This window comes from Ipomoea nil, unplaced genomic scaffold (genome assembly GCF_001879475.1).
Source record: "Ipomoea nil cultivar Tokyo-kokei standard unplaced genomic scaffold, Asagao_1.1 scaffold0642, whole genome shotgun sequence".
Lineage (NCBI taxonomy): Eukaryota > Viridiplantae > Streptophyta > Magnoliopsida > Solanales > Convolvulaceae > Ipomoea > Ipomoea nil.
The window spans coordinates 5,517,198-5,538,724 of NW_017617070.1; the positions used below are offsets into that span (position 1 = coordinate 5,517,198).

The 21,527-nt window shown below is 38.8% G+C and overlaps 2 protein-coding genes across 2 annotated transcripts; one reads left to right on the forward strand and one right to left on the reverse strand.

Annotated features, from left to right (window-relative positions):
* Nucleotides 1-3,858: 3,858 nt before the first annotated feature.
* LOC109174344 (pectinesterase 31-like) lies at nucleotides 3,859-6,209 on the forward strand. The gene is made up of 6 exons (XM_019323582.1): nucleotides 3,859-4,167; nucleotides 4,252-4,356; nucleotides 4,500-4,577; nucleotides 4,734-4,921; nucleotides 5,119-5,292; nucleotides 5,824-6,209. Exons 1-6 carry the CDS (start codon nucleotides 3,925-3,927, stop codon nucleotides 5,984-5,986), a joined length of 951 nt encoding a protein of 316 aa, XP_019179127.1. The 5' UTR covers nucleotides 3,859-3,924; the 3' UTR covers nucleotides 5,987-6,209.
* Nucleotides 6,210-18,064: 11,855 nt separating this feature from the next.
* LOC109174331 (NKAP family protein) lies at nucleotides 18,065-21,197 on the reverse strand. The gene is made up of 6 exons (XM_019323563.1): nucleotides 20,925-21,197; nucleotides 19,276-19,345; nucleotides 19,125-19,187; nucleotides 18,700-18,744; nucleotides 18,562-18,618; nucleotides 18,065-18,423 (listed from the first exon to the last, which is right to left on the reverse strand). The coding sequence occupies exons 1-6, from the start codon at nucleotides 21,131-21,133 to the stop codon at nucleotides 18,331-18,333; spliced, it is 537 nt and encodes a 178-aa protein (XP_019179108.1). The 5' UTR covers nucleotides 21,134-21,197; the 3' UTR covers nucleotides 18,065-18,330.
* Nucleotides 21,198-21,527: the final 330 nt, after the last annotated feature.

Genomic DNA, 21,527 nt, shown 5'->3' on the forward strand with positions numbered 1-21,527 from the left:
CCCAGCCGTCTCGTCGACCATTTGATGAATGCTCGGTAGAGGATACGGGTCGAGTGGACAGGCTTTGTTGAGGTCCGTAAAGTCGATGCACATCCTCCATGCTGGGGGCTTAGGAACAAGAACAATATTTGCCACCCACTCAGGATAGACCACCGGACGGATGTGCTCGATCGCCGCCATCTTTTTGACTTCTTCTCTTACAAACTCGCGGCGATCAGAGGAAAGGTGTCGTGTCTTTTGCACGACCGGCTTAGCTGCGGGATCGACGGCCAATTTGTGACAGATGACCGACCGATCGATCCCGGGCATGTCTTCAGGCCCCCATGCAAAAATATCGGCATACTCCCGGAGCACGGCCAGAACTTCCGCTCGGAGCTCGGGAGTGAGGGCTCGGCCAATCTTAATCTTCCTGTCCGGGCGGTCCTCGGACAGGGGAACTTCTTCAATTTCTTCGGAAGGCTCAGGCTGCTCCCTCCGTTCCTTAGCCTCCTCCTTGGCTATGGTGTTCACCCGGGAAGACGGACCGGAGTCACGTCTATTGACCGCTCGGGTGTAACACTTCCGGGCGAATTGGACATCGCCACGGACCACGCCGACCCCGTTGGGGGTGGGGAATTTCATGCATAGGTGAGGCATAGAAATTATCCCACCGGTCTTCATAATGGCGGGTCGGCCCAAGATAATGTTGTGGACGCAATGGAGGTTGACCACAACAAATTCCAGCTCCGTTTGGATCGACTTTGGAGGCGTGCCGATCTCGACCGGGAGCGTTATTTTTCCCTCGGGGTAGATAAGAGCCCCGGTAAATCCCGACAGTGGTACACCGACCGGAGTCAGCTCCTTCCTGTCAAGGCCAAGCTTCTCAAACACGTCCAAGTATAGGACGTTCACGCTACTGCCCGTGTCAACCATAACCCTTTGGACGTCCGTCCCCTTGACGTCAATCGTGACCACGAGCGCCTCCATGCCGTGATCACTGCTGGTGGGTTGGTCGTCGAGGGTGAAGGTTATGGGCTCCATCTTCTGCCTCTTCCCGGTCTCCCGGGAATCCACTACTGCGACCGGGCAATTTGTCCTTGGTCGGGAAGCATCTTCCAGCCCACCAAAAATGACGTGGATGGTAGGTTTTCCGGACGGGCGGCTACCGGACGGAGGGTCAGGGTCCCGTCGGTCATCATGACGATCGTCCCTTCGATCGTCTCTTCGGTCCTGGACCGACCGATCAGAGCGGTGATGAGATCGTCTGTGATCCCTCCGATCGGTATTCCTCTTGTTTTCCTCTCTCTTCCCCACACACTTGTCCAATTTTCCCAAATTGAGCAAATCTTCCAATAATTGGAGCAAGTGGGTACACTCCTCGGTGTCATGCCCGGCGCATCGATGGTAAGCACAATGCTTACTCTTGTCAGGGCCATCTCGATCGGGATGGGGAAGTTTGATGAGATTGCAGGACTGGGCATATTGCATGGCCTCCGCTGCGGATCGGTTCAAGGCCGTAAACTCGCCATGCCTGGTGCGGGGTCGGGGATTGTCATCTCCCGATCGATGTTCTGCCCGGCTGGCCGGTTTACGAGACGAAGTGCCGACCTCCTGCAAGCGTTTGACGGCATTCGCCTCACCTGCGTTGGCGTAATCAGTGACCCTTCGGAGGGCCTCCTCATATGTGGTCGGGGGGTGGAGGATAAAATCCTGGTATAAGTATCCCGCCCGGAGGGAGATGTGAAGCATGTGGGTGGCGGTCGCATCATCCATGGGCTCGACCTCCCCGACCGCCGCCTTCCACTTGATGAGGAAGTCGGTCAAGCTTTCCCCTTCGAGCTGCTTGGCCTTTTCGAGGTACATATAGGACTTCCTCACCACTTTGGAAGTAATGAACTTCCGTACAAACTTGATCGCCAGGGTCTCAAATTTGTCGATTGACCCCGGCTGCAGGGTTCGGAACCATTCTGCCGCCCGACCGGTAAGCGTTGAGTAGAAGGCCCTGCACATCACGGCGTCTGAAACGCCCTTCAGCATCATATTGCTGAAGAAATCATTCACGTGAGCCTCCGGGTCTGTCCGACCGTCGTAACTCTTCTCTCCCGAGACCTTTAAGTCGAGCGGGTAAGGCTGAGCCATTACCGCTGCTGTGAAAGGCGTTTGGTGTAGGGTCGATCGGTCGGCCGGGGGTGCTGTAGGATACGCACTCCTGAGCTGCGCAACTTCAGCCTGGAGGTTGTAGAGCAATCCTCGGGTTTCGTTGAGCTCGGCGGCTTGAGCGGCTTGGGCCGTATCCCGAGCGCGTCGACGTCGATGAGATCTCGACCCGCTATACCCGGATGAAGCCTCGTGGCTAGCTTCCTGCATTTGTACGTCCTCTTGCCCGCGATTCGGGTCTTGGGGTCCCAAACGCTGGCGCATCTCTGGTCGGAGACGATCGAAAGCTATCGCTCGGGCAACCTCTTCAGGGTCCTCCGCTCGAACGGCCTGAGCTGGTGCCTCCATCGCATCAGCACCCCCCGACCCCAACCGCGAATGAGCCGAGCGTCGAGCCCGGGAAGTGGACTGACGCTGCGGCTCTACTTGTGCGGTCGGTTGTACTGGAGGGGCGGCGGCTGGAGCTGTATATGCAGGCGTATATGGTGGATAACCAACCGGGGAAGTGTAGCACATCGGTTGGCCTGGCCAATACCCGTACGGTGGAGGTGGGACCGGGTACGGATACTGGGCGGGATACATCATCGGCTGCTGCTGGTATGGCAGACCGGGTGGTGGGTATCCCGGTTGTATGTAATTTACCGGCTGCTGGACGGCCGGGTATGTATTCGACGGATGTGGTGGTGAGAGATTGAGGTTGAGGTCTATTGTCTGACCCTGCTGTTGGGTAGCATAGTGGTCAGAGGAGCTCGCCGCATCCGCCTGGTCGTCGGCAAAGTTGTTGTGTGCCCACGGATACATGTTGATACGGTGATCGGGTGCTCGTCAAGACGTTGGTTTCTTGCACGGGTCCCCACAGACGGCGCCAAAATGATACTGCTAATTCTACGTAAGCAATATAAAATAACACGAGACCAATTAAAGCAAGTAAAATCTTTATTGATCCCGGTAAAGGCCCTAAGTACAATCTACTTGGCTGCTCTGAGTACCGACTGACGGCGGTCGGGATTCTCTAACAACAACCTATCGATCGTCCAAAAGTCCCCTACACTGTAGCTACTGTGGGCATTTATAGCCGCTATGCCGGGGACAAGATTCCAGCCGCTCGGCATGTCTTCCACGTAGCCACCACGTGTCATTTTCCCGGGTGCCCTGTCTGTCGCCATGAAGAGCCGCCACGCGTCCTCTCGCGTCCTTGTGCCAGCTCTTTCGTCGAAGGGCTACCGCTCGGTGGTTGGCATAAGCGCTTGGGCAACTCCCGGCCATTCCCGACCGGGGTCTTCATGGAAAAAGCCCGACCTGCCACCTGAAAAGATCATAAGAGAAAGACAAAGGCAAGTCGGTCGTGGTGGAGCTTATGTCGGTCGGGATATTCCCTACCAGACTCAATCCTTAGTCATTCCAAATTTCACCTCTATGACCGACTGAGCCGCCCATGCAGGCTACTCCTCATTTTATTGCTTTCTCATTTCGTCGCCTCATCAAACATCTCTTTTTAGTGCATTGACTACTTACCTTATCGCCATTCTTAAAATCAATTGCCTTAATTTTTTATTTTTGTATTTTTAAAATCTTTATTCCGATTATAAAATTACACATAATTAAACATCAATATTAGTAGTCATTTCAATTTCATTCTATTACCATGCAAAATGTTTTTACCAAAATTTATTCCAATTACCAAATATTTAATTTCATGTTCAACCAAACGCACCCTTAGTGCGCTCGTTGTAAGCATACCAGTTTACTACCGCCTGCCCAACTGATTTCTAAATTGAAGAAGCAGAAATGTCGGCGATAGTAATGACGGTGGCGCAGGACGGCAGCGGAGATTTCTTGACGGTGCAGGAGGCTATAGATGTCGTGCCCTTCGGCAACACGCGTCGCACTGTGATTCGTGTGGCTCCCGGCATCTACAGGCAGCCGATTTACATCCCCAAGACCAAAAACCTCATAACCCTAGCCGGTCTCAGCCCTGAAGACACTGTACTCACCTGGAATAACACCGCGACCAACATCGATCACCACCAGGTCCACTTCTCATCTCTGTGTTTGTGTGCGTCTGTGTGTGTGAAGTATCCATATGTGAAGTTTTGTGAAATTAAATGTATTTAGCCTTCGAGGATAATTGGAACTGGAACGTTTGGGTGTGCAAGCACAATAGTCGAAGGAGAAGATTTTATTGCTGAGAATATCACTTTTGAGAACTCTGCTCCTGAGGTAACATTTCTCTCCCATGGCAAGAATCTTTCAAGATGGTGCTTTTACAGTTCCCACCTAATGCATAGTATTTATTTTTTTTTTTTAAACCAAAGAATATATGCTGTGGGTATAATTAGTGTGCTCCAAAACAATTTGAACAGGGATCATTACAGGCAGCGGCAATTAGAGTGACAGCTGATAGATGTGCTTTTTATAATTCCAGATTTCTTGGGTGGCAGGTATATTTACTGTAATGCTGTTGTTAGTTCAGATCTCGAGGGAATTCCATACCTGTTACAGAAGAAACATTTTCATTGGTTGAAATTCGGGTTTTATGTTATGTATGTATGTGTGAATATAGTATTTAAATTTCGTTTCTGGCTAAACCTCCACAGGACACTTTGTATCTACATTATGGGAAGCAATATCTGAAAGATTGCTACATTGAAGGCAGTGTGGACTTTATTTTTGGTAATAGCACTGCGTTATTGGAGCACTGTCATATCCATTGCAAATCGGCTGGTTTCATTACTGCACAGAGTAGAAAATCTTCTCAGGAGACAACTGGCTATGTATTCTTAAGGTTTGTGATTAATTGGTATTCAATTTGGTTATTGAAGTTTGAAGCACTTCAACTTTTTAGCTTTCCAAAATTGCTTTTGTTTATTGATTTGGCTAAAAGTTGTTTGATGTGATTTGGATGATTGCTTATTTTATCATCTGTTTTGTTTTTCTTTTTTAATGAGATGCCCTCTATTGTACTCCATGGCATTTATGCAGATGCGTGATCACTGGTAATGGAGGGACATTTTACACGCATCTTGGGCGGCCATGGGGACCTTTTGGGAGGGTGGTTTTTGCATACACCTATATGGATTCTTGCATTAAAGAAGTTGGTTGGCATAATTGGGGCAAGGCTGAAAATGAGAGGACTGCTTGCTTTTATGAGTATAGGTAAGCCTTTTCAAATTCGTTGAATGTAGATGGCTTATTGTTTGTATTAAGACTCAATATATACATGCATACAACACAATACACACAGACATGTGGATACATAATTACAAATGTTAGTAAGATAAACCCTGTTTGGTAAATGACTGTTAGCTGATTGGGTTAATTAGAGGGTATAACTAGTCGATAACATTAGCTGATTGTTGAAAGGTGTTTAGTAAATTAGCTGTTAGCTAATAACTGTTTGCGTTTGGTATAATTTCTTTTCTCAAAAAGCTAATTGAAAAAGTTGCTTTGAGTAGCTTTTTGAATTTTAGCATTTTGGAGTACAAAAAGCTAATTAACCAAACACTTATATTGATTTTTAAACCAAGTCAAATAACTAATAGTGGTCAAATAAGTCAAAATTGGCCTATTTGTTGGTTCTGTAGTGGCAAAACATGTCCTAAATTATCATATACTGGACCTATTATTGTTTACCTGTTTAATTGCATCACTTGCATATTTCAATTGGATGCTATGAACTGCTTGCAGGTGTTTTGGGCCTGGTAGTTGCTCTGCAAAGCGTGCAACATGGGGAAGAGAGTTGTTGGAAGAAGAGGCCGAGGAATTTCTGCTGCATGGCTTCATAGATCCAGATCCCGAAAGGCCTTGGTTAGCTCCGAGGATGGGTTTGCGTATACCGTATTCAGCATAAAGCCATGCATTGTAAGAAGGGCTACCAAGTGTTTAACCTCATATGAACCTATCCAGTAACTTGTAGTTCCTGCTCCTTTATGTCTACTCGATGTACATATGTGAGCTTTTGTTTTTGTTTTGTTTAGGGGTTTTTTCTTTCTCCAAAATTCAATCCAAAGTGCAATAATAGAATTTTGAAATTCTGTTTTATGTATGTTATGCCAAGCATCTTAAATTTTCTTCACCAGTCCATGCAGTGCAGTATATTTAGGATTTCTGAGTGGCACAAACTGTGGATTATTTAAAAGATATCTGGATTGTAGATAATTTTAGACAAGGGATAATTTTACTTTTTATTTTGGGAAAAGGTACAAATAAGCCATCGAACTATTTGAAAAATAATAATTAAGCGGTGATGCATGTCGGCGGTGAATTTGTATTGTAATTGCTATATATATATATATATATATATATATATATATATATATATACTGAAAGGATAATTGCTATATATAATTTCATTGAAATCCTCCAGAAGCACGACGACGATGCCGGAAACATCCGTTGCTTTGGGGTGGATGAGGAGGGCGGAGAACGCGAAAGTCTCGGAGACGGTTAGTAACGACATACAAGATTCGTGTTGACTGTTGAAGGAGGAGTTGAGGGGGCTGTCGGAAAACGAGGAAGTTCGAATGGCAATCCAATCATGTATGCCAAGTAGGATAATAAGCGATTTAAAATTTAATTTTGAATTGAATTAAATGCTTACCGTACTCAAAAAAAAAAAAAGAAAAAAGAATCAAATGGTTACATATATTTCAAGTAGGATTAATGATGATGATGAAACATAATTACACATGAAAATTTAATCAACAAAACTTAATGGTAACATGCTAATAACGTTAATTGTAATATTTTTTCGAGTTTGTGGATTAATTTGAAACTTTTTTTGAGTACAATGGCTTAATTGTTATTTCTCAAATAGTTCAATGACCTATTTGTACATTTTTTCTTTTATCTTTTAAATTATAGACTAAGTGTACATTTTGTTCATAATTGTCATAAGTTATAATTTTGATCTTTTTTTTTTTTTTTAAAGCAAAGATGCAGGTAATATTATAGCAAAGTAGAAATAGAGTTAAGAGGGACCATGTCTCAGTACAAAGAGCTAGCCTGAGAGTAGGCTGCTGAAGTAAGTGTTTGAGCAAGTAAATTAGCCGATCTAGGCACTAAACTAATGCAATCATGAGTAAAAGTAGACAAAGCCTCTCTATAGTCGTCAATTGCCAAGCCGACGTAGGAGAAGATAACATTATGAGAGGTAGACAAACAACTTTAAAGTTTCGAGCAGTCGGTGTAGAGGTCGACGGAAAGCACCTCGCGATTCTTGAGCCAAGATAGTACCTCCTTACATGTCATATATTCAGCGAGAAGCAAGGGGGGAGGATGTCGCTGATTGCTGCCGTGAAAACGCCATCCGGAGAGAGCAGCACAGCCCCGAACGTCGCTTCCCCTGAGATCGGACGATATCCAGCGTCGAGTAACATTGCGGGTGAGCTGAAGTTGGCAGCGGCATGGCTGGGCTGGTGGCGGCAAATGACGGAACCGGTCAGTGGTAGACCTGTCTCCAGTTCCATAGTGAGGACGCCGCCGCCTGCCACACATACTTCGGCGCCGGTAAGCTCCTCTCACAAACGGCCGAGTTTTGGACTCTCCAAACATGGTAAAGAACTGCCCAACTATAATTGAGTTGCTAGATAACTAGCAAATTTGCCCAACTAATACAAATCCACTTATATATAAAATCTCTAAAGTTCAACATCGGATGCGTACATCTACACAGGCTATTAATTGGACAATTATTTGCTAGAATTTAAAAAATGATAACAACAGAAAATACAATCGATCCAACCAAATTCTTCAATTGCATTATACAATATTCAACATTATAATTTATATAATTGTATATCAATCTAAATATTTTTAAAATATTATAACAAATCCATTCCGTGTATCGCACAGATGAAAATGCTAGTTAATAATAAAAGAAAGCGGAGTGACATGTTACTCCTTCGCATCAAAACTGCTTTCCGGCCAGTAACATGATCTGAATAATTTGTATAGTCCTTAGAGAAAAAGAAATCTATATCATTAAACATTATTGCAGCTCTTTAATGCCTTCAACAATATATACCAAAGAAAGAATTAAACAACTCAGCATAGACATATGGCCTACTCAAAATACTTCATGGCCTGACCAAAAAAAGAAAAAAGAAAAAAGAAACTGCATATATAGATGTATAACAAACACATAATAAAACCACTCAACATATATAGAGATACCATCACTTTATTATAGTTTAATGAAATATTTCTAAAGATATATATACCAAAATTTGAAAACTTGATGCTTTTAAATTACTGGTAAAACAACGATGCCTTGTCATTTTTTTAATTTGTCAAATTTTATTTTTTAACAACTGTTGTCTGCTGCCTACTTGAGAAAGAAGTGATCGACAATGGTGGCCTTCTTCCTCAACCTAATGAAGGTAATAAATTATTAGTTGTGCGCTTCAAAGAATTCTCAATGAGAATACTCTTATAGTTGTGAGATCATGATATGCTATCAATGTTTAAAAAGTACAGCATTGCCTCCCTCAACCTACCATACAATCCAAAAAAAAAAAAGGAGAAGATTTTATCAGGTGGGATAGTAAAAATTAAACAATATGTATAGACATTGTAAATAATAAAAATAAAATTATTATTTTCATTAAAAAAAAATACTATTAGCTACTTCCACAATAAAGATTTATGAATTAATGAACAATTTGGTCCCTCAATTATTAATGAACTGTCAATGTAGCCCTTTAATTACTTATTCATCGATTTGGTCCCCAAAAATAATTATTTTTAGTCGATTTAGTCCCTCAGGCCGTCTTCCATCGATAGTCGGAGGGACTAAATCGACTAAAAATAATTGTTTTCGGGGACCAAATCGACGATCGAAGGGACTAAATCGACTAAAAATAATTGTTTCCGGGGATTAAATTGATGAATAAGCGATTGAGGGACTACATTAACAGTTCGCTAATAATTGAGGGGTCAAATCGTTCATTAACTCAAGATTTATTATAAAGTTCAAACTCTAGAACGAGATAATAGTTGTTTGTGTTGCATTATTACGGAGTATTTGTTAGCCGCCAGCTAGGTTTCTTAAGAATCCTTTGTAAAGTTTCTCAAAATAATTTTATGTTACAAGTTATAACAAGGTAATTGGTGCTACACATGCACTTCCATTTGGGCTTTTATTAATTAAGATAATATTGTTGGAAGAATTAATTAAGATAATATTGGATTAAAGGTAAGAAGTGTGATTATTGTTAAGTTTTGGCCTTTTCACTCGTTAGTCCCCGCGTGATGCTTGCACAATTATACACCCGAAATTGCGTATATATATATATATGTATGTGTGTTTGTATATGTAAAGAGAAGAAAAAGGAGGAGGAGAAGAACACCAAGTTATAGTATAACCATCATGTAAGTGTGTCCCTTTCATTCATCTTCACTCACTTTATATAGTGGTCATATACAACCTTTCAAGTACACAACATCAATACATGATTAAATGATAAGCAAATGAAAGGTCTAAATAGTTTAATGGCCATAAATATAAATATTTACAACAATTATGAAAGGGATACAATGATCATATTGATGACATATGTTTATTATATTTATGTACCTAGAGTTAACAATTTTTGTACATATAAACAAATACAAAACTAAGTGGCTTGTGGTCCATTGATATCGGATTGCTCCCCTAAGTGGGAGGTGAAAGGTTTGAACCTCAATTGAGGCAGGTAGTGTGTATATGTAGGGTATCCCCTTCCTATAATTAAAAATAAATAAATAAATACAAATAACTTGATAATTGTTGACACATAATATAAGAGTTTTTTGCACTTTTGGTCCCACGACTATAGTGGCACTAGCAGAATTGATCCACGACTTTTGAACCTTGCAATTTTAGTCCACGACTATTGATTTTTTTGCAAAAATGGTCATTCCGGCCACTTTTCCGTCAAAATTCCACCGGAAATTTTATTTTTTTTAATCCATTTTTAATAGGGCTAAAATTGACATTTTACTTATCTCAAAAAATAAAATAAAAAAATTGACATTTGACTACATACAATATTACTAGGCTACATACTACTGCCCCAGGCGGCGGAGTTCCTGGAGCAGGTAGGGCTGTCAGTAAGCGGCGGAGCGGCCGTGGCGTTCCCCGGGCTAGTTGGGTTATCCGGCAGCAGCATTGGAGGCGGAGCCTGCACGCCTCATCCGAAGACATCGGAAAAGCTTCGTTGTATAGATTTCCGGCGAGAGAAGCGACGGGGATTCTCAAATGCAATCGCTTTTAAGTTTTACCTTTCCGTTTTATGTATTTCCTTTATATTTTGAGATAAGTAAAATATCAATTTTAGCCCTGTTAAAAATGGATAAAAAAAAAAAATTCTGATAGAATTTTGACGGAAAAGTGGCCGGAAGGACCATTTTTGCAAAAAAATTAATAGTCGTGGACTAAAATTGCAAGGTTCAAAAGTCGTGGATCAATTCTGCTAGTGCCACTATAGTTATGGGACCAAAAGTGTAAAAAACTCCATAATATAATGACTACAGGTATAAAAATTACCAACTATAGGTATATAATATGTGTATACATAATTTAATAATTATTTTTGGATCAGGATCTACAATGCAAGGTAAACTCTGATCCATGGTATATTTCCTAAGAATCCTTTTCCTAAACAAAAACAATCTCAGATAATATTTATAATTCCTTCCAACTGCGTCTTCCTTTTCCCTATCATGACTACAATGTCGAAAGAAATGCAGCGGAGGGTATCCAATGCATCACCGCCGCTGCTGGAAGAGATGGTCACCGAGATGGAATCATTACTGAGATTAAGTGCGTCAGCAAGAAGTGGCGCAAGATCACTTTGTCCAAAAGCATCTCAGCCGCGCCGCCACGGATTGCTACTATCAAAAAGAATACATAAATCAGCTTTGTTTGGAATTCTCCTGTATTGATATACAGAAAGGGTTACTGTTAGAGCAGGAGCATCGTAAAGATCCCTCAGGAAGGCTAGGAATCCGGCGACGATGCAAACGATATACTTGCCAGATCTCGGGGTCAGCGATGAATCGCCGAGTTGAGTGCTGGCCAGAATGTTCTTCGTCGCAAAAAGTATTAATGAATGCACGGTGATAAGTTTCTCGGAGGGGTCCGAAGGATCAGATTTGTCGGGACGATTTAGAGCAGTAACAGTGGGCGTTGATGCAGCGTGGAGACCTCTCAAGAATTCCCCGTGGCCGGAATCTGATGATTTTCACTCTGAGTATTGAAAAGATTTTCTATGTCGTCACAATAGACGACACCGACAATAACATTCTGAACATTCTGTGGGTGGATGCAGAGGAAGAGAGCATTAAAAGTCTTAAAATCCCAGAAAATCTCATCCCATATTGGACGGATGTGATGCCCGGAGAATGAGATTCAAAGCTGTGTTTTTACTGGAATGACGGAAATCAATTTGAAATTTGGGTTCTTATGAATCGCAACAATAACGAGTGGGCTAATTTTAAAACCCAAACTACTGTTACCCAGTCGTAAAAAAGGGCGCCGCCGTTTCTTTACACGGCCCGCCGATACTAACTGACATTACAGTATGTCTAAATCACACTGCAGTTATATCAAAATGATACTGTAGTTATAGTGAAATGAAACTGAATAATATTTCACATATTTGAGTGTTTATTGTACAATGAAGCTGTAATTATATCAAAATGATCATGTAGTTGTGTTTTAATGAAACTATAGTGTATATAAAATAAAATTAAATAACATTTTCACATAAAAAAAAAAGACGCGCAGTGCATGATTGATCATGCACCGTGGTGCATGATATAATTTGCCACTGTTACCCGGAATTATCCAATTTCATACCTCACTGAGAAAGAGAAAACATGGCTGGGGGAGATAGGATTACTTAAATTTAAGCGTATAATACATAGTTCTATACATAAAAGCGTACGTGTTACATGGCATATGAAGGAGGAAATAAGCATTAAACCCTCAATTTTGCAGTTAAAAGGAATGCAATCACAGAAATTGAAGAAACAATGGGTAAGAAATTAAATGTATCTATCCTTTTTGGCGTACGTATAGTTTATTAATATTATTTAGTTATGTTTTTTTTTTTTTTTTTTTTTTTCCTTTTAAAGTTTATATATAACAAAGTTATATTATTGATTCCTTTTAAAAAAAAGTTACATTATTGATTAATAAATTTTTACTAAAGCTTACACGGTCAAGAAAGTATTTTTCCTTTTATTATTATTATTATTTTTATTGGAGTATCTCACCGTACCACTCAGCATTGATTTTTTTTTTTTTTTTTTTTTTTTTTTTTTTTTTTGGGGGTACATTGGAGGGGCTAAGCCCCCATTAACTTATTAGTGTGAGTTCTTCTAGTATAGAAGTTCCTCGAGGTACTTGGTTGGCAAGCCTATCTGCGCAATTATTTTCTTCCCTAAAAGTGTGTAAGACTTTAACCATTTTCAAGTTGACCATTAAGTGAATACATTCTGTCACTACGGGGTGTCAAATTGCTCAGGGGAGATGTCTCTGTTTAGGATTGCTCGAAAGTCGGCGAGCCAGGTTCCTTTCGAGTCACGAAACAGCGTGCCCGCACCCACTACTTTATTATTATTATTATTATTATTATTATTATTATTATTATTATTATTATTATTATTATTATTATTATCATTATCATTGGAGTATCTCCACCACTCAGCATATATAGATGTATACCACTACTTTATTATAATTTAATGAAAATATTTTTAAAGATATATATGCCGAAATTTGAAAATTTACATCTTTAATTTATAAAAAATATAAAAGGAAAAATGGTCAAATAGGCATTGAACTTTAGACCTTAACCACATAAGAAAAAAATGTAACAATTAAAACTAACAAATTACTGGTAAAAGGATGATGTCTTAGCATTTTTTTTTCTTTTAATTTGTCAAAGTCTTGTTTTTCACCGGCCGCCTATTTGAGGAAGAATGCGACTTTAAAATGTATGTAACAATTAAAACTAACAAATTACTAGTAAAAGGATGATGTCTTAGCATATTTTTTTTTTTCTTTTAATTTGTCAAAGTCTTGTTTTTCAGCGGCCGCCTACTTGAGGAAGAAGGTGACCGACACTGATTTTAATTTCTTTAATTTCTCAATCTAAAGAACGCAATCAGCTATTAGCGGTGCACTTCAAAGAATTCTCAATGGAAATATTCTTGGAGTTGTGAAACCACGATGTGTTGTCAGCGCCTAAAAGACACAATCTTGCCTCCCTTGATGTTACCCCTCCGCTTCCATGCAATACAAAAAATGAAGAGAAAAAATAAAGAGAAAATTTTATCATGTGAAATAATAGTAACAACTATAGAGGACAATTTTTAAAAAAAATTTCTTCTGCCACCAGGAGGATTTTGGGGAGGGTGACAACTCTTTCTTATCCTATCTTTTTTCCCCCCTCCTAGCGGAGAAGGAGAGTGTTATCTTTTTGGTCCGGAAATAATTTTTTTGGCAATGGTAATGGTGAGAGTTGGTGATGGACGAGCGTTAGGTGAAAGATCTAAGTAGTAATGGTATTTTGAAGGATGGATAATGCTTGCTTCTGATAGATCTACGAAATTTTTGTACTTGGTTAAAGTGTTTCTAAAGTGATGTTAGAGAGTTTTGGATGAGTTTTATACCAATAGTACCCGACACATGAGGGCTTTGGGGATAGAACATAAGTTCTTTCATATCTTCTTCTCCCCTACTAGAGAAGGGGAATAATATTACTTTTTTTTTTTTTTTTTTTGGTCCGAAACTCCGAAAGTAGTTTTGTGACAATCAATAGTTATGATGTGCAACCGTGTGCACCATGCATGGTGCACACGGTTGCAAAATGACGTCGTTTTGACTAAAAACGCGCGTCCCATTAAAAAAAAATTAGTTTCGATTCCCCTCAACAGCATTATGTTGTTCATTCATTGTGAACTTTTAGTTCATTCATTGTGGATATTTAGTTCATTCATTCTGGATTTTGTGTTATGCATTCATTGTGGATATATAGTTATGAATTTGTGGATATATAATTCAAATTATGCACAAAAAAATGTTATTGCCGGGAATCGAACCTGAAATTTTTTTTTTTTTAAGGTGGGACACGCGTTTTTAGTCAAAACGACGTCGTTTTTGCGACAGCATAATTTGCGAGTGACAATGGAATGGTGGGAATTGTTGATGGATGAGTATTATGTGGGAAATCTAAGGAGTTTTTGAAGGTTGGACAAGGCCTTGGTAGTGATGGATATTTCCAAATAAACCATAGGTTGCATATTTTTACAACGGTGCAATATATAACTAGTATGTCTTATTGGTAATTTTTTTGTATTTTGCATATATTCTTGAAGATTATTTAAGTAAAATGGATGCTCAAATGACAGGCATTAATTTTTTATAGGCTAAAATGTCATCCCGCACCATGATCTTTAATAAGAGATATTTAGAGTCATAGACCATAATTTTTTTTTCGTCTAGAACTTTTTACAGGTTTTCCACAGGTTATCGGTAATAATATTGTTGACATGGAATTTTTTATTAGTATTTTTTGATATTTTTCTTCTTTCGCCTTCGTATTTTTTTTTCGTATTTTTCTTTTTTCCTAAACGTATAGGCATGCTCTGTGTTTTTCACTTCTCGTTTCTCCAATCAGGCCTGCTTTGTATAGGCCTGCTATGCGGAGTTTGGTATCGGAGAAACGAGAAGCGAAAAACGCAAAGCAAGCCTATACGTTTAGGAAAAAAGAAAAATACGAAAAAAATAATAATAATACGAATGCGAAAGGAGAAAAATATATATAAAAAAAAATTAATAAAAAAATTCATGTTAGCAATATTATTACCCGTAATTTGTAGGAAACCTGTAAAAAGTTCTAGACGAAAAAAAAAATTATGATTTATGGCTCTAAATATCACTTATTAAAGATCATAGATTCATAGTGCGACATTAATACTTAGGAATGGTTCATGGTGCAGGATGACACTTTAGCCTCTTTTTTTTTTTTTTTTTTTTTTTAATATGTATATTCTTATTAGTTTTTCATAGACTTTTTTGATCTTTAAGTAAGCAAATTGTGCAATATGAGTTTTTCTTTATACTAGTCAATAATCTTATACGGAGTATGTTTATTTTTCGTGATTCATACCTTGTTGTAAATGAAAAATTGAAAATGAAAACGGTATACTTACCGGATCTCCAGGTCGGCACCGAGTTGGGTGCTAGCCGGAATGTTCTTCGTCGCAAAAAGTATTAACGAATGCACGGTGATAAGTTTCTCGGAGGAGTTGGAAGGATCAGTTTTGTCGGGACGATTTAGAGCAGTAACTGTCGGCGTTGATGCACCGTGTGGCCTATACAAAGATATTCTGCGTATTGAAAATATTTTCTATGTCATCACAATAGACAACCTGGACAAGAACATTATGTGGGTGGATGTAGAGGACGATAGCATTATAACTCTTAAAATCCCAGAAAATCTAATCTCAAATTCGAGAACGCTAGGAGAATGGGATTCAAAGCTGTCTTTTTTCTGCCATGACGGAAATCAAATCAAAATCTGGGTTCTCATGAATCGCAACAATAACGAGTGGGTTAATTTTAAAACCCAGACTGCTATTACCCAGGATTATCCAATTTCATACCTCACAAAGGAAGAAGAGGGAACATGGATAAAGCAGATGGGATTTAAATTTGACGGGATACAGGGCGATATAATATATGGTTGTATACATAAAAGCGTATTTGTTACATGACGTATGAAGGAGGAACTAAGAATTAAACCCTCAATTTTGTAGTTAAAAGGATTGCCTCTATGCTATACAATTCTACAAGCTCAAAAGAGTTCTTGTATAAAAAGGGGGCAAATCCTCTTTCCAAACCAATATAGGACAAAAGCTCACTTTTTCTCTTCATTTTCCAACTCAAATGGGTCTACTTTGAGAATCAATATCTCATTCACCTATTATCCGTTTTGAGCGTACAATATATCAATCTCTTCGTCTCACTACGAAGAACCTGAATCCACTTTGATCCGACCCAAATCGAAAGTGGACCCCACTGATAATTGTACCATAAAATAGCTACTTAATATGTCATTTTATGCCATTTTAAGCTATTTTTTCCAACAATCCCCCACATGAATGAAAATTGATTTTCGAGGTTTTTTAAAAATGGAAACAACTATGTTCAACGGTCGATCCCTGCATAGGATAGGTAGGGTCACACCCTTTGAACCTTCCCTAGTGAAGATACATTTACTCTACTGGTTGTACGGTAGAACGCGATGTCTTTGAACAGACTGCCATTTGTGTAGACGATGACGTATCTCACACAGGAACCTCCCAACCATGCTCTGTTCTCATGACTGTGCCCATTTTGGTCGTGGGTCACCATTCCTGGTTCTGCAAGAGTTTGTGAAGAATTGTGCCCATCAATTCTCCTTTGAAGCGACCTTCACTTTTTTCTCACATAGGTGATTCTTTTCCGAGTATCCCGCATACTCACACATGTCAACCGACATTCGAATCACTAAAGCATTTAACATGCTAACCTTGTGCGGGAGCCACTATTTCTAACGAGGAGTGGTAGGGAATCCGAGACCCCCACAGTGACACGCTTCGTTCCATAATTTAGTTGTCCCATTGAACCTAGGTGCCAGCTAGCTTGGGTGTCCACTATAGAATTTTATACTAAGGGCTTTAAACCCATTCCTCGTCTCAACTTCTCCACAGCTACTCTACATAACCCTTTGGTTAGCAGATCCGCTATATTGTCTTTTGACTTTACGTAGTCAAACGAGACAACACCAGTTGTAAGAAGTTGTCTAATGGTATTATGTCTACGACGCACATGTCTAGACTTACCATTATACATATGATTCTGTACTCTTTCAATTGCGGCTTGACTATCACAATGCACACATTGGAAGTACAGGTCTTTCCCAATTAGGAATATCCTCTAAAAAATGGCGTAGCCATTCAGCCTCATCACAACATTTGTCCAAGGCTATCAATTCAGATTCCATCGTGGATCTAGCTATCACGGTCTGTTTAGAGGATTTCCATGCAACGGCTGCACCGACTAGTGTAAACACGTAGCCACTTGTGGACTTAGAGTCCTTAATATCAGATATCCAACTAGCGTCGCTATAGCCTTCAAGTACAGCATGATATCTCCCATAGTGCAGTCCAAGGTCCCGAGTATACCTAAGTATCTCATAACCTTCACTATTGCTGTCCAGTACATGGCACCAGGGTTACTCGTATATCTACTGAGTTTACTAACCGCAAAGGCAATATCCGACCTAGCACAGCTCATAAGATACATCAAACTACCAATACAGTGATATTTTTGTAAATAATTCAAATTAGTGCAAGTAACTTGTATTAAAAGTGCAAATAACTGGTGCAAGTTTGAAGTAAAATTAGTTAAAAGTGCAACCATTTTCACTTAGTAGTGCAAGTAATTTACCTTTTCATATTGGTGCACAAATTGTTGATCAGTGTATATTGTATTGCTACACTTGTAATACATTTTACTTGCACTTAGGTGCACTTTATGAAATTGTTATTTACGATTTTAACACAATTTACTTGCAGTTCAAAATTCAAATTATTTACAAAAATACAACATTTTTTTAAAATGTTTCTGATCCATTAGATCTAGACAAATAAACGGCTACGATGAGTTCTCATTCCCTCTCATGGGCATATATATATATATATATATATATATATATATATATATATATATATATATATATATATTACTCCGATTAACTGTTCAGTTAATTTGGTTAAAATCCCTAACCATTAGCCAAACCGATGTTGATTCTTGATTTCAATTCCAATTCCTATATTGAAGCAAATGCCCCTTAAAAGAGTATTTTCATTTCATAATCAATCAACATCCTACTGAACAAAAAGATTCAAGTTTGAAGTTTCAAATTCATACATATAAATCAACAGTGATATAGCGCAAATGTGAAGGGGGGAAATAGGGGTGAGTAGAGAGTTACACAACAGACCCATGAGACCTTAAGGCTGCAATTTAATTTCACCATGAAATGCAAATAATTCACTGTAAGAACCATCATAAACAACCAAAACTAGAATGAATGCTACAAGCATTAACCTCCACCCACAGAGTGAAACAACCTTACTTTTGGGCTCTCCACATTATCAGTCATAACTTGCATTCAAGAATTTGAGTAATTCATTTCTTTTGTTCTCTGCTTCCTTGTCCTCCTTTGTTTTCTCAAGCTTCAGTAGAATCTAAAAATTTAAAAACCATGATTTTTACAAAAGCTCTTTGTCTAGTGGAGTGCAAGGTTGCAGTTGAAAACTACACAAGCAACTATATCGAGTACAATATTATGGAGACCTGTGTATACATATATAAAACTTGCGTACCTTTTTGCCAGAAACAGCACTGCGGCGGACACCATCATCCTTGTCTCGGCCCAAAAACTGGATAAGTGGATGGAACAAATCAAAGCACAACCAAACAGGAAACTACATAGGAATTGAATTGAAAGTTTGAGCACAAACCTTAGAAAGTTGTACAGGGCTGCTATGTCTCTCTACCTCCTGTTTCTATATGCAACTCCCGATGACAGGATAAAAACCCGAGCCAGAAACAAATATCAGGCAAGCCAATCAATCACCCCAGTTGTCATGTCAAACCCCAGCTCCAATTTCAAAGAGCCATAAGATGCAAAGGTAATAGAAGTACCATAAGGACCTCAAATTTAGCATAAAGAAGTAATAACATCACAACACAGTTAATAAATAGCTCAACATGTATAAACTACCACAACTGCTAACTCTGCTTAAGTAACTAGAAAAGCAAACAGATAGTATTGGTTTCAATTAGGGATATTAATAAATAGAAGATAATAAATCCCATGGACCAGATGGTAGCACACTGGTGCATAAAGGATTAAAAAAAAAAAAAAACAAAAAGAATGACCTACCTCTTTGGCTTTATGTTTACGACGTTTAGACTTGTGGCTTTTACCTCTGTCTTTTTCCTTCTTCTGTAAAGGAAACGAGAATGCCATCCATCAATGAATCATCAAACAAGTATATTATGGAACACAAAGTTATCATATGTCAATCAACCACCTTGCTAGATCTGTCTCTATGTTTGTGTTTTTTATGACGTTCCGATGCTTCATGCTCAGTGTCTGAAGAACTGTGACAAGAAAATGCAAGTAAGAATATTTCAATCAGGTTTTGATTTAATAATACTATGTTTTGCTTTTCATAACAAAGATTTTATGAATAGTAAATGTCATCATCACTAATAATATGAGCAACTCGTCTCACAGCACATTTGGTTTATAGAATCGATTTTGGGGGAGTAGGAATCCCAGTTCATAGGGGATGCAATTGGTAAGGAATAGAATACCTATTCTACATTTCTACTACATTGTTTGGTTTACTAAGGTAATAGACTTTATGAACTGTATTCTAATATTTGGTTGGTTTAAAAAATAAAAATGGAATAAACACTTGAAAGACAAAAATACCCTATATATTGAATGTTACACACTCACACATAGATGTCTGTATGTATGGTATATATATATCTATATATGTACACATGATGATGATAATAACAACAACAACAACAACAACAATAATAATTACATTTCTAAAACATAACAAAAATAGGCTATTAAGGGAAAATTAAGCATTAACAAAATGGGTCATTGCTAAGAACTTGGGACTAACTTAATACCAAGCCACCCCTCATAATAGCTATTCCCCTTGCAAAGAGAAAAGCTTATTCCCAAGAATAAAAGGGCTTAGCGAGGTTGGCATGGAAACCTGCACTAGGCCTTTTACCAACCCTACATATATATTATTAGAACATAGGGAAGTCCTACATAAATGTCCCAAAAATCAAAGACAAACTCATAATAAATGTTAAGGTTTTATTCAAGGTGCTAAATAGAATTCATTCATTGTTCTCATGTAAAAAAGTATTCACATTCCACCCAAATTCAATTTTGAAAAGAAATATTGGTTTCCTCAAGTTTATTTTTCTGTCCATTGAACTTGTAGTTAAACTCTTGATAACAAAGTTCAGTAGTAATCAAACTTTTTAAAAACAAAAAACATTCAAAAACAAACAAACGATGGAGACCATATTGCTTTAAAATGCCTTTTTTAAGAAAGAGTGTAACAGTTGGACATCTTGTGACTTTGATAGAATACTCTATCTAGTTTCCCATTTTTAAGAATAGCCAGCATTCATAAAAAAAAAATGTTCACAAACAAATACAAGTATACACAAACATATGAGCACTCACACAAACATGAAACAATAGTAATTTCCAAAAAAACAATATAGGTTAGAATTGCAATAACACATAATGCAAGTGTTCTTTACTCTTTCCTGAGATAATTTCCAGTATTTTTACCCCTCCCTATTGCCAAGCAAACATTTCTGAGATTTGACTCATAAGAGGGCATTAATACCAACTTCAGTACATCAATCAAAGTTATACAATGTTTGTGATATTTATCCCACATTATTACAAATACAAAAGACTCTAAGCTGTCCATGTGGCCCCAGGAAAAATTTTAAGTTACCAATCTGACATTACATAATCCCCAAGTTCAGAAAATATTTCTATTTAATTGATTGCAGCACACAAGTCGAAATGAATATTTTCACATTTTGACAAAATTAATGAATGACTTGACAATTTAGTTTACCCTAAAGCCTATAAATTCTGAAGGAAGGAAACTCACTAAAAATTTACCTGTAATCTTCAGAAGAGGAGGAAGAAGAGTGGCGGTCGCTATCGGAGGAGGAGGAGGAGCGACGACGGTTGTGGCGTCGTTTGATGTGAGAGCGTTTCTCCTTCCTGACCTTGAGGACATCACGATCCCTGTGACGGCGGCGGCGCCGATACTCGCGGTGGGACGAAGACAAAGACGAGTCCGAGGCGGAAGAGGAGGACGCCGCCATGTTGAATCGGAGATCTAAGGAGAAGAAGTAGGTTTTCGTTTAAAACATGAATACGGGCGAAGTTGTATCAATATACTCATTTAAGGTTTCTTATTTTATTCGAGAACAATTATGTGATTTTTTTTTTTTTTTTTTTTTTTTTGGGGTCATGCAGATTGATTTTTCTATACAAGATATTGTCACGCTCAAAACATGAATACGGGTAAAATTGTCCCAATTGATTCATAAAAATATTTGAGAGAAAATATAATTGGAATGAAAAAGAAATTATTAAGAAGATTTGTTTTTTTGTTTGATTAGTGAAAAAAATATTGAGAATATAAATTTCTTTATTTGGTTAGGGTTGACAGTAAGACTGTCGCCGAAGCCCACGGGCGTATAGGTTAGGACCACA